This window comes from Hippopotamus amphibius, chromosome 11 (genome assembly GCF_030028045.1).
Source record: "Hippopotamus amphibius kiboko isolate mHipAmp2 chromosome 11, mHipAmp2.hap2, whole genome shotgun sequence".
Taxonomy (NCBI): Eukaryota; Metazoa; Chordata; class Mammalia; order Artiodactyla; family Hippopotamidae; genus Hippopotamus; species Hippopotamus amphibius.
The window spans coordinates 31,995,570-32,013,348 of record NC_080196.1 but is presented as its reverse complement, the minus strand read 5'-3'; the positions used below and the strand labels follow the sequence as shown (position 1 = coordinate 32,013,348).

At 40.2% G+C, this 17,779-nt stretch overlaps 1 protein-coding gene across 1 annotated transcript; it reads left to right on the top strand.

Moving 5' to 3' along the window:
- Positions 1-3,359: 3,359 nt before the first annotated feature.
- On the top strand, positions 3,360-17,675 carry ENPP4 (ectonucleotide pyrophosphatase/phosphodiesterase 4). Its single transcript, XM_057700664.1, has 4 exons — positions 3,360-3,563; positions 10,253-11,111; positions 11,894-12,064; positions 14,277-17,675. Exons 2-4 carry the CDS (start codon positions 10,286-10,288, stop codon positions 14,639-14,641), a joined length of 1,362 nt encoding a protein of 453 aa, XP_057556647.1. The 5' UTR covers positions 3,360-3,563; positions 10,253-10,285; the 3' UTR covers positions 14,642-17,675.
- Positions 17,676-17,779: the final 104 nt, after the last annotated feature.

The window sequence follows — 17,779 nt, the reverse complement described above, 5'->3', positions numbered from 1 at the left end:
TCCTGTAGAGTGAAGAATGTCTACCACTAAGTAGTTCATGATGGATAATACAGAATCACTTTTAACAGGAGCATTTAAAATAGTTTACAGTCTTATTTGACTGAGATTATTCAAATGCAATCTTGCTGAAAATGGAGTGGGTGCAGAGTTTCTGTTAAGCAAACTTTCACATTTACTAAAGTACTACAATTCCTAAGGTCCTTTCCCCACCATATTTAAGAGAAAACCTGTATTATGTTTTCTTTACATTTATACCTAATACATATTAAAAAGTGAAGCTTAAAATACATTCCTAGTGGACAGGAATTGTTTTTCTTGGGGCAGGGTGTGACTTTTCTTGTGAAACTTTTCTCCTGTAATTTCTGACTTCTGACCCATTCCTGCCAGCAATGAGTGATGCATCACAATTAGGAGTTTAAAAGAAAAATAACTGCATGAAGAGCTATGTCGTTGATTTTGAAAACAGGATAAAACATTTTAAATATTTTACACTAACGAATAAATGCTAAATCTTGAGTCTACTTAATGGGGGGAAAAGGATACTCCCTCTAACATGCTGCTTCCAAACCCAACATTGGCAGTGGAGGCAAAGACTCTAGTTATAATTAGTTTGCGTGAATTCAGCCAAGTCAGTTCTCTCTGGGACACCACATTCGTTTGTACATGATGGGTTTATTTATTTATTTCTATAGTATTTAATCCATTTCTAACAGAATATTAATCAAATTTATTATAATAATGAAGTTACACCCATCATTCAAAGAGTCTTTTAACATCAAATTTGTGACTTTCTTTTTATGCCCTGACTTTGGGCTCATGGGTTAGAGTTGGCGTATGGGATCCCTTAGACTTCTCTACAGTGCATGATGGATTTAGACTGTACCTTCTAGTTCATTTCAATCTCCAACACACAAGAAAAGGGGTTAAACTTCATCCCTTTTTTGGGGGCTTCCCTGGTGGCACAGTGGTTAAGAATCCGCCTGCCAATGCAGGGGACAAGGGTTCGAGCCCTGGTCCGGGAAGATCCCACATGCCGCAGAGCAGCTAAGCCCATGTGCCACAACTACTGAGCCTGTGCGCTCTAGAGCCCGTGAGCCACAACTACTGAAGCCCGCATGCCTAGAGCCTGTGCTCCACAAGAGAAGCCACCGCGATGACAAGCCCACGCACTGCAACGAAGAGTAGCCCCCACTCGCCACAGCTAGAGAAAGCCCGCATGCAGCAACGAAGACCCAACACAGCCAAAAATAAAAAAAAAACTTCATCCCTTTTTCTAAGATTTATATAAATATATAGAATTCCTTTTTCAAAAGCTGAGCTGAAAGACTACTATAAATGAATGTTATTATTTTGTCTACCTATATAAAGCTATATGTCAAAAAATCACATTGGAAATGGAGACTTTGTTACTGTTGTATTTTCTTTTATTATCATTAAATGTCTCCAATGACACTATAGTGGACTCTCTGGTGGCCTTCCCAGCACCCACTCCACCTCACTCCCATTAACAGAAGAAGTGCAGTTTGGGAAAGAGAACTCAGCTCAAAGTGCAGACTGAATTGGTCTGCTGGTAATTCCATATTCCTTGCTGGCTTAGGTTTGGGTATATGACACAATTCTACAGTGACTGGAGCCAAAAACAAAAAACAAAAAAACCTAGAAGTCACTTCCATTGCCCAGGGGAAGTAAAACATGAATCATATGATCCCTGCTGCTACTGTTATCTTTACCACTAGAGGAACCAGAAACCAATTCTGTTAACAGAAGTTAGAAAGAACTCAGGTCATGGTGACATTGTTGAGCTGCTAATTCAACCAGTTTTGAAGGCTGCCCTACCTTTGGACTTCCTGTTTTGTGAGATTAGAAATACCCTTATTATTTAGGCATCTGAAACAGGTTTTCATTTGTGCTCAAAACAATAAATATTTGTAGGATAACATAGGCTTGGGACCAAAAGATCCTTATGAATCATTCCGTCCCTTTGCACTTGACCACATTATCTTACAGAGGAGATTAGGCTGCATAGGACTCCCTGATCTGACCCAGTTACATGGGCAGAGGCAGTGGCAGTGAATGAAGGGAGCCCTTCTCTCCTAACGCCCATCCAGCTGCTGTCTCCATCACGACTGATACGACAGCCAGTTCTGTCTACTCTTTAAGCAGGCGTGCACCCAGTGAATGAACAAACAGGACATGCATAATCTTATGCCCCAAATGCCAGAACAGTTGAATTCAACTCAGTTGGACGTCATGTAATTTCCCCCAGAGCTCAGCCTTCCCCTGACCATTGTTTAAGCAGAGGAACATTTTTCTGGTCATAGCAATAACATCACTAACACTTACCACGTGTGCTGAGTGCTTTACTTGTTTTATCGCCTTTATTTGACAATAATCCTGAGAGGCTGGTACTGTAAGAGGGCCCGCTTTGCACATGAGGACATGGAGGCTCTAAAAGGTTGAGACACTGGCCCAAGATTGCTCAGCTACTGAGTGAGGATTCAGACTCAGGTCTGGCAGGTTGTAGGGACGGGACAACATGGCCTCTGCCACTCCTTCCAGCTCTGACAGCCCACAGGTCTAAGATGCTCCAATTCACTAGTGCTCAGGCCAGCCTTGAGGTTTGAAACTGGAATTCACTTCTGAAGGTACAAAGTAATAATCAGCAGAATATACCCAGCCCAAATTGTCTCTGCATCTGCTCCGGACTCTGGGTCTTGGTAATGGCTATACACTAAAGCTCAGACCCACATGCATCTGTCATAAAGAAATGCCCATTTCTCAGCCGGTAGCCATTCCTAGTTTCCTTCTGCAAGAACCCTGTTTCTGTGATTCTCACAATCTTACCCAGAAACTGTCTCCTACGCAATTCGCGTGTAAAGGTCCTCACTTCTCCAATAACACAGAAACATCCTGCTTTGGTAGCACCACACTATTTACCCCAACTCAGTGGAACTGGCTAAAACTGCTCTAGCCTAGTGCTGGGCCTTGGGGCTGCCAAAGTTGTTTTTGCTGCAGGCCATGAGGGGCGAACTGGGAGTGGCCCTAAGCCTAAGGCTGGCAATAACCAGGTGCCCTTTCCAGGACTCGCTGTGTTTCAGGTCCCCTGAAGGGCACCCGGCCCTGGGACGCTGGAAAAGGGGTGTGGCAGGAGAGGGGAACTAACCTCTCCTATTAGATCCAATTTGACCCCCGCCAAGGCCTCTGTCCCCAGGTGGTACCTGAATCCAACCAATCGGAAAGGGAGTTACATCGACCGCGGCTGAGGCGTCCAATCCGAGGACACCTCTCACACTCCATCACCCGCTGGGTCCCCGCGGGCTAGAAAGCTGTTCCGCAGTCGCGCGCCGGGCAGCCGCGCACCCTCGGAGCGCGCGGGTAGCGCGGCTCTCGGGGAGGAAGGGACTGTTAACTGCGGGGGGCGCCCGCTAGTGCGCAGGCGCCTCAGGAAGAGCCCGGTCTGGCTCCTGCGCGTTCAGGTCTGGCTCCTGTCGCTCCCCGCACCCACGAGCGCCGGGTTCCGCTCGCGCCGGGTTCCGCGTGCTGCAGAGAAGCGGCGGCAGCGGGTGAGTGTGAGCCTCGCGCGCCCGGCGTTCCGGAGGGAAATGCCACCCCCTCCCCTGTCCACCAAGGGCTTTGAAAATAGAGGTGGTGAGATCCCCTACCCACGGTACACACACACACACACACACACACACACACACACACACACATCCTCCGGGGGGACACCCGCGCGGGACCCTGGGGCGGCCGGGAGGTACCTGGCTGGGGGCGGCGGAGGGCGGGGTGGGAAGAGGCAAGGAAGCTGAGCAGGTAGGCGCGGCCTGGGCGGGCGGTGGGGAGGGGTGGGGGTGGGGTGGGGGGTGCGGTAGCGGGTGGGGTGAGGGTGGGGAGGGGGTGGGAGGCGGCGGCGGGACAGCGGCGGAGGCCGAGGGGGCGGGCGGGGCGGGCGTTTGCTTTCACAGGAACACGGTCCAAAGCATCCATCGACCTGCATCTGCCTGAGTATTCGATTAGGGTTGATGGTAGCGACAGGGCCAAATTTAAAACCGGATTTCCTAGAAAATCTCACAAGAAAGATGACATCCAAGTGCTTTGTATTGGTCGACACCGTGTTAAGCATTTTACAAACAACGCTTCCTTCTCCGGGCCCGGCAACCCTGTGAGGTCACAGCGTCCCATTATACAGATGGGGAAAGTCCTGCTCAGAGGCCGGAAGCACAGCTAGTGACCACAAGCAGATTCAGGTTTATACCAGCCCTGACTCCACCAGAGATTTTTGTTTAATCACCAGGACATTGAGTGGACCCAAGCCGGAAACCTTGCCAGTACTGTAGGAAGTCAACTGCTCCTTTTAATAATACTCCGGTTTTCTTTTCTTTCTTCGTTTTTTTCAGGGGATGTTCCAAGCTATTTTAAGGAAATAAAACGAATTTAAAAGCAGGGAGGAGATATTTTATAACTAAAATATATATATAAAATATAAATATCTCCTCTCTGCTTTTAAATTAGCTACAAAATATAATTTGGGAGAAATTTGATGAACACAAGAAGTACACATGGAGTTATTTTGTAGAAGGAAATAACGTGTAGAAAGGAAGATAAAGTGTAGCTGTTTTGAAGATGCCAGGAAAATGTGTGTGCTGGAAAATTGAAGAATACTTCAGTATCCTAGAGTTCTTATGAAAGAGAAAGTCTCCTAGAGAGTAGTTTTAGCTTTTGTTTAGAATATCAAGAAAATAATAATCTAAAGAAAACCACCTATGTTATCTTTCTTTGTGCATAGACAATGCTATTTTATTTTTATTTTATTTTAAAGCTGTATAAGAGTTTCATGATAAGTTGTATTTGTGAAATGTTTTGAATAAGGCTTTTGTATTACAGAGCAGATGGCATGCTAATGGTGGCAAATAGCTTTCACCATATCCTTTAATTGTCACACCTCCCCCAACTTCAGGCAGCTAAGAATGCCAGTGAGAATTGCTGGAGATACATTTCATCCAAGTAAGAGAGTCATCCCAGATGAGGTAGACTGTGTTTTGGCCCCTGAATTGAAGAAAACCATACAATCTCCACTGCCATTGGGATTATCTGGATGTAGTTCTGATGACTCTGCCTTTTTTTTCCTTCCCTTTGATATCTTTTGGCTTGAAAAATCACAAAATTTCTCCCAATGCTTTCTAATATAGCAATTAGTGATTTTTTTTTTTTATTCCTTGAAAATGCTTGAGAACTTCTCACTGGTGTTTTGTTTATAGCTTAACACTCCCTGTTGGAATGAAATAGAATGCAGTAGGCATAGATACAGACACCACTAATGAAGGCAGGAAGAGTTCTGTTCATAGTTTGGAGATTAAAACTAGACTTGTAAACTCGCTGTCCCTAGACTTGTAAACTTGTTAAGGACCTGAAATTAGTAACAGCGCAGACAGTAAGGCTACGAATTGCTTCCTGAGTTCGGCCAATCCAGCAACTTCATCTTCATCCTGTGTAAAAAGAAGAGGTTAGGTCAAGTTTTTTTCTAATTAGTTTATAGTTTCACAATAACATCATTCCGCCTGTCACAGTACAAACTTTTTTTCCTAACATGATAGCTTTGTAACTGTGGATAAAAAGAAACTAAATTTGAGGGCCTATTGTTTAACACTTTATGCACCCACATTTTACAAACACAGAATTTGAAGCTGGGAGAAGTTAGATCTGCCCTCTGTCACCCGTCTTCTAAATGTGAGCTCAGGTTCTGGGATCCTTCTGATTTCAGAGCCTGTAATCTTTCCACTTTGTCTGTGCTTCAAAGCCTGGGGACAAGGATCCAGCAGTGTGCTAAGGGGTTAGTGAACCCCAGGATAAACAGCACATGTGCCTTGACCTTCCTATTCACTTACAATTTGGGGAAGAAAGATTTTGATTTGTATGTATTTTTGTGAGAGAGAGGGGCAGACACAGGTTTTTGCTTTATTGTTTCGCACGTGGGAAATGGAGTAAAACATCTTCACATTAAAAAAACCCAGGTCTGTATTATAGAATACACATTTGCTATAATTTTTGAGGTAAGATGAGACATTAGAGATGTTCCCTGTTTTGTGGCAGGACATTCCAGACGCTTTTAAGATGATAATTTCATTTCTCTGTACTTTTTTTTTCAGTATAATGGTTTTGTTGAGATAAAATTCACATACTGTCTAGTGTACTCATTTAAAGTGTACAGTTTTACAAGTTGTGCAACCGTCACCATAATCAATTTGAGAACACTTCATCACCCCAAAAAGAAACGTCGTACCCATTAGCATTTACTCTTCGTTTCTCCTCAGCCCCTTGCTCCAGGCAAATCTAATATACTTTCTGTCTCTATAGATTTGCCTATCTAGGCATTTCACCTAAATAGAATCATACAATAAGGGATCTTTTGTGACTGCCTTTTTGCACTTAGCACAATGTTTCAAAGTTTTATCCAAGTTATAGCATCTATTAGCACTTCATTCCTTTTTATTGCCAAATAGTATTCTATTGTGTGGATATACCACATTTTATCCATTTATAACTTAGGGACATTTGAGATGTTTCCACTTCATGGCTCTTACAAATAATGCTGCTGTGACCATTTGTGTACACATTTTATTGATGAGGTGTTTTAATTTCTCTGAGGCATATGCCTACTAGTAGATTTTCTGGGTCGTATGGTAACTGTTTAAACTTTTGAAGAACTACCAGAATGTTTCCCAAGTGCCTGTACCATTTTCATTCCACCAGCAGTGTGTAAAAGTTCTAGTATCTCTATATCCTTGCCAACACTTTTTTTTTTAATTAATTAATTTTATTGGCTGTGTTGGGTCTTTTTTGCTGTGTGCTTTCTTTTCGTTGCGGTGAGTGGGGGCTACTCTTTGCTGTGGTGCACGGGCTCCTCATTGCCGTGGCTTCTCTTGTTGTGGAGCACGGGCTGTAGGCGCGTGGGCTTCAGTAGTTGCAGCACATGGGCTCAATAGTTGTGGCTCACGGGCTTTAAAGCTCAGGCTCAATAATTGTGGCGCACGGGCTTGGTTGCTCCGTGGCATGTGGGATCTTCCTGGGGCAGGGATCGAACCCGTGACCCCTGCATTGGCAGGCAGATTCTTAACCACTGCGCCACCTAGGAAGCCCCCCAACACTTGTTATTATCTTTTTTGTTATAGTTGTCCTAGTGTGTGTGAAGGGGTATCTCATTATGGTTTTGATTTGCACTTCCCTGATGACTAATGATGTTGAACGTATTTTCATGTTTCTTTGCCGTGTCTATATCTTTGAAGAAATGTCTTTTCAGATCCTTTGCTCATTTTTTAATTGGATTATTTGACTTTTGTTATTGAGTTGTTACAGTTCTTTATATATTCTGACAAATACTTTATCAGATATACGATTTGCAAATATTGCCTCCCGTTCTGTGGGTTGCCTTTTCTCTCTCTTCATGATATCCTTTGAAACATAAAAGTTTTTAACTTTGGTGAAGTCCAGTTTATTTTTTATTTTTATCACGTGCTTTTGGTGCTGTTTCTAAGAAGGCTTTGCCTAACTCAAGGTCATGAAAATTTATGCCTGTATTTTCTTCTAAGAGTTTTATAGTTTTAGTTCTTAATCTTGGTTTGTGATCCATTTTGAGTTTATTTTTGTGCATAGTATGAGCTGAGGGGTCCAAATTCATCCTTTTGCATGTAGATATACAGTTGTCTTAGCACCATTTGTTGAATTGTCTTGGCACCCCGCTGCTCCTATAGGAACTCCGTTGGAAAAGCTTTAGACATACTATGATATTCTATTTGTAGTGATTCCTCAAAGAGCTTAGTTTTGAAAACAGTACTTTCTGATGTATGGGTCTCAAGCATAGCATTACAAGAAGTTGTGGTGTTGTAGAACAGAGTTCGTTCAAGTTCATCTTTGTCCTTCCAAGATGATAGGCAGATTCATTATTTTGATTATTTATGCCCCTATTTTGAGTATTTTATCTTTGAAAAGTATAAAGCCCTTGTCCTCTGGTAAATGGGACATACATAAATTTTGATATTATAGACTTTAGTTATAGTAGGTATTTATTGAATGATTTTTTTAATGACTTAAAAGAGTATTTGGGCAAGACTTCATGTCTAGAAAGTAACTTTAAGAGGTTTAGAAACATAAATTATTGTTATAATTGTTATAGGTCACCTAGATAAATGACTGTTGTCTCTGTAATATACCTCAGACATTGTGACAGCGATGTGTGGTAAAAGGAAATTAAGGTTGGCAATGATTTCTGTAACTATTTCATAGTAATTTGTGCATGGGCTGGGCCTGGATACTGGAGGGACTCGAATGCCAGGCAGAGGTGTTTGGACGTTCTGTATAGGCAGGGGGACTTTGAATATTGATCTTATTAGGGAAGCGTCATGGACAGAGCTACTCTGGGACGATTAAGTTGGAGGTGGACGTTGGGTGAGTAAGGGGAAGGTGATGGAGGTAGGAAGGTCAGCTAAGAGACAGAAGGGCTCCGAACAGGAGGCATTGAGGACTTTAAGAAGTACAGCAAGGGACTTCCTTGGTGGTCCAGTGGTCAAGACTTCGCACTTCCAATGCAGGGGGCGTGGGTTCGATCCCTGGTCGGGGAACTAAGACCCTGCATGCCGAGTGGCATGGCCAAAAAATAAAAAAAATAAAAATAAAAGGAGCATGGCAGCAATGGAGAATCACTCTACCTGAATCACATGCAGTAAGTCCCCTACACACGAACCTTCAGGTTTTGAACTTTGAAAGATGCGAGCGTGCTTTCACATGTCCAGTCATGTAAGTTAGTTCACATGTCTGGCAAACATTGTCACATACGTACATCTTCTGCAAGTGGTTGTGCTTTTATGTACTTTACTGTACAGTGCTGTATAGAGTACAGTAGTACCGTATCTTTATTTTAAGCCCAGGATGTCTGGAAACAAGGGTAAAAGCAGTGGTGAGGTAGCTGGTACTGTACTGTACTTTTCAAGGTAGTGTACTATAAGATTAAAAATGTTTTCTTTATTTTTTTGTGTTTGTTTGTTTTGTATTGTTTGTGTGAAAAGTATTATAAACCTATCACAGTACAATACGACATAGCCGGTTGTGTTAGTTGGGTACCTAGGCTAATTTTGTTGGACTTATGAACAGATTGGACTTACGAATGTGCTCTCAGAACGAAACTCATTCATATGTAGGCAACTTGCTGTATCCTATTTTCTTGGGGACCAAAGAAGATACAGACTGAAGGCAGGGAGATTTGTTTGAGGAAAGCCATTTTTGTAATCATTAGATTGTTAAAAAAGAACTGAAAAAATCAGGGAGCACTCTGAGCCTGGAATGTTAGATAGGATAGTTACAGTGGTCCCTCAGTATCTGCAGAGGATTGGTTCCAAGAGCCCTAGCAGATACCAAAATCCGCAGATGCTCAAGTTTCTTATATAAAATGGCACAGTACCGTGAATACAGTTGGCGCTCTGGATTTTCCATCCATGGTTGGTTGAATCTATGGATGCAAAACCTGTGGATACAGAGTGCCAACTGTATGTCTTTGACAGTAAAGAGGAAGTTTAAAAGGGATGTGGTGACGAAATGCATTTCAACAGCTGTTGCATTTCTTCAAAAGTTACTGTGGTATCCAGGTCCCTGCAGACTTTGCCTGTCAGCCTCCTTTGAATATTGGGCAGGTTCAGATTGAGGTGGGACGTTTTTCTCATATAATATTTATTTCTTACTCTTCTTTTTCATGCCAGTATTTTTCAACAGGAACTGATGATAAGCCAGTATGGTAGAGTTTCCATCCCCTATTTCTGTGGAATAAAAGGAACTATAGGGTACCAGTCATTAAACTAGAAAAATAACCTCCCTCTCTGGAGCCTCTGAAAGCTTGGCATTATTTCTGTTTTGTGCAAAAGGATTGTTTTTGTTTCTTCGCTTGTTCTTATTAAGCCTTTAGAATAACTTTTGCTGCTGCAGACAAGCAAAGCAGCCAATTTGTGTGGAATATAAGAATGGCCCGTATCCACTTCAGGGCATGAAAAATGAGGCAGGACATATAATTGGACAAGTAAAAGCAATTTTTATTTTTTCCCATTTATCTTTATTCAGTTATCTTTCAGTAAGTGACATTTAATTTTCCAGTTGACGTAGGTAAAGCTGGTATAGAGTTTATAAATGTTGTTTTCTCCTGATGGCTAAACTTTTGAAACCTAATCCAACTCAAATAGCATTACTGCTTATGAATTGTGTTTTTATATTTTAGGAACCCTGACTGCCCTCCTTCACCACATCCACTATGAAGTTATTGCTGGTATTTTTGTTTTCTGGGTTTATAACTGGTTGTAGAGGGAGCTCTTCCTATACTTTGCCACCCAAGTTACTACTGGTGTCCTTTGATGGCTTCAGAGCTGACTATCTGCAGAACTATGAATTTCCTCATCTCCAGAATTTTATCAAAGAAGGTGTCTTGGTAGAGCAGGTTAAAAATGTCTTTATCACAAAAACATTTCCAAACCACTACAGCATCGTGACAGGCCTGTATGAAGAAAGCCATGGCATTGTGGCTAATTCCATGTATGATGTCATCACAAAGAAACATTTCTCTGACAATAACGATAAGGATCCTTTTTGGTGGAATGAAGCAGTTCCTATTTGGGTGACCAATCAGCTTCAGGAAAACAGATCGAGTGCTGCTGCTATGTGGCCTGGTACCGACGTGCCCATTCAAAATACCACGCCTTCCTATTTCATGAATTACAGCCCCTCAGTGTCGTTTGGGGAGAGGCTCAGTAACATCACCGCATGGCTGAGCAGTTCGAACCCACCGGTCACCTTTGCAACACTCTATTGGGAAGAACCAGACGCAAGTGGCCACAAATATGGCCCTGAAGACGAAGAAAACATGCGCCAAGTGTTGAAAGAAGTAGATGACCATATTGGTGAGCTAGTTCACAAACTCAAGGTGTTAGGACTGTGGCAAAATCTTAATGTGATCATTACAAGTGATCACGGGATGACCCAGTGTTCTAAGAACAGGCTGATAAACTTGCATCAGTGCATGGACCCCTCAAACTACGCTGTTATAGACTTGACCCCAGTTGCTGCAATACTTCCCAAAATAAGTAAGTAAACTTTTAGCCAAGGAATATTTGAGTGGGGCAGTTGATTGAGGAGGGAGGATTTTGTAAAAGAATGAAGCTCAGGCTTTTTGTAGTTCACAATCATACACTCTCACACTCATTCAGACTGGGACATGTTTTTCCCCTGATGTGTAAGTTTTTAGGCAATTAGCTTAAGGTTTAGGTTCAAAGGGATTATTTCTTTGCTTTTTGATATATTTATTTATTTTTCATTGACGTACAGGTGTACAGCAAAGTGATTCAGATATATATATACACATATTTATTCTTTTTCAGATTCTTTTCCATTATAGGTTATTACAAGATATTAAATATAGTTCCACATGCTATACAGTAGGTCCTTGTTGATATATTTCTTAGTTTTTCATACTAATGGAAAAAGGAAATTTGTAGCCTTAAAAAACCTCTTGGACTTTTATGTGAGATATACCTTTTGTCTACTGATCTTAGAATTAGTAATTAGCAGTAATATGTCATTAGTTTTTATTTACTTTGGAAGCTAGATGTGAAATTTGTCTCCTTGGTGTAAAAGTCCACCAGGGATAATCAAAATAAAAAGAGATGTGCAAATGCTTGAAAAGAGTGTGTGTGTGTGGGTGTCCCTAATACTGTTACATCATTATTATTGCTCTGTTTTTTTTTAAGAGTAAAGGAATTTAATAGATAACATTGTTCCGGACTTATTTCCAGTTATTCTAGTTAGAAATATTTTTTCCTTATCATTCAACATGACTTTTTTCCTTTGCTATTTCCTTTTCTTCCAGATAGAACAAAGGTTTATAACGAACTGAAAGTCTGTCACCCTCACATGACTGTTTATCTCAAAGAAGACATTCCTGCCAGGTTTCATTACCAACATAATGATCGAATTCAGCCTATTATTTTGGTTGCTGATGAAGGCTGGACAATTGTGCTAAATAATTCATCATCAAAATGTAAGTATTTATTTGGAATTTTTCTTTTGTATCCTAGGGATAAGTCACATGGTGGCATTGTTCCATTAACAGGAGACTTAGATTTAGAGATGTTGACACAGTATAATTAGTTTGATGTTCCAGTAGATGATTCTCAGGTTTTCATTTGAGAGCAGTTTTTAGAAACTACAGTTTCATCCTTAGAATAGAAAGTTGGGTGATCTAAGGGTGAAGGAGTAGTTTTACTTTTTAACCAAAACTGCAGTTACTATCAGTAACTTTCAAGGGTGGTTCTCTTGATTTGTAAAAAGAGAGTAGTAAAGAAACGAAGGAACTAAAAGAGAGAGAAGTCAAGAAACAAAGTAAAGGGGGAGAGATTAGCTAGTTCAAATTCCTTTTTCTTTTTTTTCGTTTTTAAAAAAAAATTTGTCCAAGTAACCTAAGTGTTTCCCCAACATGAAATCATTTACCTGAATGCTACAGCTATTTAGAACACTGGGCAAGAACCAGAAAGTATGCAAACAAAAGTCTACCAAGTAAACAAAACAGGTGGATCAAAATCTCTCCTCAAACTGAGGAAATGTATAGGGGAGAATTACAGGTCTTCCCTGAAGTGAAGCTTATTTACCCATATGTTAAATTCAGTTTGAATACATTTTTTTAAAAATCTGATTTTGTAAACCATAGCAGGGGTCAGGAAATTTTTATAAGACCAGATAGTAAATATTTTAGGCTTTGTGAGCCCGCTGGTCTCTGTCTCAACTACGCAATCCTGCCTTTATAGTGGGAAAGCGGCTGCAGACAGTACGTGAACAAACTGACATGGGATGTTCCAATGAAACTTCCTTTACAGAAACAGGCAGAGGGCTGAATGTGGCCAGGCGCTGTAGTCTACAGATCCCTGATCTAGAGCAGTTCAGACACATCAGGCAAGGAGAAGACTGAGGGCCATTAGAATTTATATGTTATTGATGCTTATGTTATATACTCATTGAAAACTTGGAAAATACAGAAAAGTTCAGAAAAGAGAACATAACTGTCCACAGTCCCTCCATACAGAAGTATAGACAAATGTTGATTGTGGGAGTGTTCCCCCTTCTAATTTTTTTCTCTGTTACTTACACATGCATATTTTTATTATTAAATCACATCATTTATGTTATTCTTGTTTTCATCATACTCATGTTATTGAAATCATAATATTTATATATAGTTCTATTTTCTGCTTTTTATGATATTGGTCACATGCATTATTTTTATTATGAAATATTTCAGACGTACATACAGTTAAAGAATGATGTAACAGGGAATTCCCTGGCGGTCCAGCGGTTAGGACTCTGTGCTTCCACTGCTGGGGATATGGGTTCGATCCCTGTTCAGGGAACTAAGATTCCACATGCCACACAGCACAGCCAAAAAAGAAAAAAAAAAAGAATGATGTAACAAACACTGATAGACTCATCACTCAGTCACCTGCCCTTCATACGGAAGTGGGAGCTTATTAAATGTAACTGGTGTACATTAAAAGGCAGTATTTTTAAAAATAAAGCTAAAAGTTGAGAATCTGGTATTGGAGCGTTACAAGGGACCATCAGGTTTTTCTTCGAGTTGGACGTTTACTGGAGTTACAGGTTAGAGTCATCTGGTCAGAATTCACATTCAGGGCACGAATCCCTTCTGTAGCGTGCTCAGTCCCCTGACCCTCCAGATGCTGAGGTGTCCATTAGCTGTCGGTAGACCAGTGGTGTATTCTGCATCCTATGTCTTGTTCAGGAGCAGCTGACATAGGTCAGGCTGCAGGTTCACTTCCTCCCTACTCACCGGTTTTCCTCATGTCTGCTCTCCCCAGTTACTCAGCACCCTCAGCCCAACCACTCTTTTTATCACGGGTGCTATTTGCAGTGGGCTTTTGCAAACAGCACTGGACACTGACAGGTGAAATACGTGGGGCTGGGACTGAGAGAAGCACATTAGGCTGGGAGAGAGTTTTAAAGCCTGAGGTCACAACCTATGGGGAAAAGGTGGGGGGGGGGGTGTGTGTGTGTGAAATAGGGGACATGGCTGACTTGAAGAAAATAGAAAATTTTACTTCTGCCACCTGTTTGGCCCAACTAATCAGAATTTTCATGGATGGAAATGACACTGGCGAGAATCCAGTGTATTTACTAGAAGCAAGTGCTTTTGTAATGGAAAGGCTGATCTTCTGTACTGACATCGTCTCGTTCTTTTCCAGTAGGTGACCATGGTTATGATAACGCTTTGCCTAGTATGAATCCGTTCCTCGCTGCCCACGGTCCTGCGTTTCACAAAGGCTACAAATACAGCACCATTAACATTGTGGATATTTATCCAATGATGTGTCACATCCTGGGATTAAAGCCACATCCCAATAATGGAACCTTTGGCCACACTAAGTGTTTGTTAGTGGACCAGTGGTGCATTAACCTCCCAGAAGCCATCGGAATTGTTATCGGCGCGCTCTTGGTCTTAACCACCCTGACCTGCCTTATCATAATGATGCAGAAAAGACTCTCTGGGCCCCGGCCATTTTCCCGACTTCAGCTGCAAGATGATGACGATGACCCTTTAATTGGGTGACACGGGCTGGGGTTTATACAGAGTGGCTCCAATCAGGACACACCCAAAGAATGGTGTTAGGGCTGCAGAGAAGTATACTTTGAAAGACAAAGAACTTAGACCAAGCATGCTCCAGTTGTTTTGTCTTTCCTTGTGTTTTGTTTTGCCACATTAGCTGATATAAAAAACTCTGACCAGAGTAAAAATTGCTAGTAAGTCATTAGTTAACACCAACTGTTTCTCTAACTAGAAACTTTTTTTAAGAAAAATACTGCCTTTGCCTTTTTTTCTTTCTTGCAATGAAGATTAGACACATCTTTAGATGAAAATATACCAAAATTTAGTGGGTATGCTTTTCAAATACATTTTTATATTTGTAAATTATACAATAGAAATCTTTATAAAATGTGTGGGTTTTGTGTATCAGGTAGGAAAAGTTTCCTCTATTTTTATATGTACCTTTAATAGAGTTTGTATCCCAAGTAAATCCTTGAGGTGGGAAATTCTCTGTGATCGTTAAAAAAATGCATCAAGCAGGCAGAAAAGATCCAGCATATGAAGAAATTATTTTAAGCAAAGTTTTTAGAAAAAGCGAGCAAAGACCCAGTGTGTCTTTGTTAAGACCCTTAAGCTCTTGCAGCCTCAAAAGTTATATCTTTTGAAGAGTATTGCTAAGAAGAAATTAAAATAGGGAAAAGTGCTTTTCTCCCTTTGGGCTCAATGCCTTTGTGTAAGTTATTTAGTTGTGTGTGCGTACGTGCCAGTGTGTTGCATGCCTCTGTGGGTACAGACTCTGTGTGACTTACAGGAGGTGGGGAGAGGTGAGTGGCCTGGAGGCAGTCTCCCCCGTCCCCCTAGAACATAGCTCTCAGGAAAGGTTATGATTGCACTTCCTAGTCATGTACTTTCTTCTAACTCACCAGTTCAAATCATAACTTTTAAAAGTTCATTAATTTTTGTTACCATTCTTCACTTTCTCATGCTGTTTTTTGCAACCAGAGATCTCTAGCGCTGCAGAGAAACGTATGACCTGGCTACAAATTTGGTTTTGATTGGATCAGAATGAGGAAAAGAGATTTTTCTATTTACCTTTTGGAATGTTATGCCTTTTTAGGCAATAGAGTAGCTAAATTTAAAATGAATTTAGTATCTTTTGATCTTTTGCATTAATCAGATGTTAAGTGGCTGAATAAATTCCCAGGACTCTGTTACCCTTCAGTAGCCTGAAGGCCGCCTCTGCTTTTTTCTCCCATATTTAGTTCGTAGAAATAACCACTCTGCTCATTTGTTTTTTTAACATACTTGTTCAGAGCCAGGGATTTCTTGTGAAAAACTGTCATCCTAACTTTGCTAAGTGGTACCTTCTAATAATCAAAATTAATAGGAAGACACTGAATTGTGGCAGACAAGAGTCTATCTATTAGAGGGAAAACTGGGTTCAAGAACCATTCATCATTAGGAGCTGAGGCAGGCAGTTAATGTTACCAATGTGATCTTTAAAGTGTTGACGATATAAAATAAACCAGGTAACTGTTTTACAGATACAAAAATAATCTTTAGTCAAGATGCAGCCCAGTTAGATGTTGACTATCTGTGGTGGTCGAGAACAGTGATGCCAGTCATCCAACACGTAATTCCTCCTGTGGTCGCTGTGATCTCTAAATCCTGGTATGTGGTGCCTATTGTACTTGGGGTTCTTGAGAAGCATTTCCACACCCTGCGTGAATAGTCCGTGCATGCAGTCATAAGGGGACTGTATTAAAAACAGCATAATAAATAAAACCACCAGGACTCATTTTGCTTTTTGACAGATTTTATTTCTGATGTTTTTGCCTCACGTAAAAGTTATCCTAAAGGTTAATAGTTGATCTGAACAAAATAATAGAAAAATTTCTACTTCAATTTCTATTAAAAAAAAAAACAAAAACAGAACAGTTGCATTTAAAGCAGTGAGCATTTTTTGAAATGTCTAAAATACTAATTGAGTAGAGCCTGGTCCTTGCAGTGGTGTGAACTTTAGTGGTTGTATTGGCTTGATTGGAGTTTCAGAAATCGGTCCATAGTATCTAACCTGTGAGTGGATTTTGCAGAGGATGGAATAGGAAGGGATGCCCCATCAGTGTTTCAGCCCTTTGAACAAAAGACCGATTTGTCTTGTTCTTCATTCCACTCTCAAAATAATAACTTGAATTAAAATTGTAAATGTTTTATGTATATGTTGATGGGACAAGAAGAGTATTTATTTAATCAGAGACGTTTTTATATTATTATATTGAACTTTATGTTAATTCATTTGTATCTTTAAAAAATGATCACTTAAAAAGCCAATAACTCCTCTAGTACACTGAGAAGATATTTCAGTAAAGCCAGCCTTTTTCACTTGGTGTGTATTTTGTTAAATAATTGACTAATATGCTTCTGTGTTTTCTGGGTGGTAGAAAGTATTTGGCTCCAGGAAAGATTTAACTGTTTATGACAATACTCAAAAGTAACAGGAAAACTTTTTAGTAAGTTTTTTGTTAATTCAGTGAGTAAATTCAGAATAAGTACATTTACTTATGTAAATGTAGAGACAGTTCTGCTGCTATTATTATTGTACAAGTTCTTCTGGTAAACAGCAATAGAATAAAAATTATTTCAGTGCTCTCTGCCATTGATTTTGTGTTACTGTTCCGTTAAGCTTGGTCTAAGAATTGAAAGATAAATGTTTGGAACATTAAAGGATAAAAAAGCCTTTGCCTTGTTCTTGGGTGTTTCCTTCTCTTGCCCATATCTGGTAAGCTTTAAGGATAGTTACATTTAATTCCTTTTATTTGGAGGGTTTTACTTCATTGTGAATATATAAAGCTACAAGTGAAGGACAAAGATGAGATGGGAAGTGTGTATTTATTGTAAATTCCTAAAATACTATGTAAATAAAATGACATGAGCGTGCTTTAAAGAAATTTGTATGTAGTGCCTTAAGTTAAAGTAAAATATATTTTGATTATATTGTTTGAATTCATAGTTACGACTTTACTTATGATTTTAAAAATTTTATGTGAATAAAATCTACCAAAACATTTAAACCATAAATATTAAATATACAGTGTGATGTCATTGATGATTTTTTAATTTGTTATCTTCTTACAAAATATACATACTGTGATAGATGTTGAC

What these genes read in the sequence shown, in the direction of transcription:
- ENPP4 (XM_057700664.1), top strand. Translation starts at nt 10,286, where the DNA reads ATGAAGTTATTGCTGGTATTTTTGTTTTCTGGGTTTATAACTGGTTGT. An exon ending in TGCAATACTTCCCAAAATAA is followed by an intron (nt 11,112 to 11,893) that starts GTAAGTAAACTT and finishes CTTTTCTTCCAG; the next exon opens with ATAGAACAAAGGTTTATAAC. An exon ending in AAATAATTCATCATCAAAAT is followed by an intron (nt 12,065 to 14,276) that starts GTAAGTATTTAT and finishes GTTCTTTTCCAG; the next exon opens with TAGGTGACCATGGTTATGAT.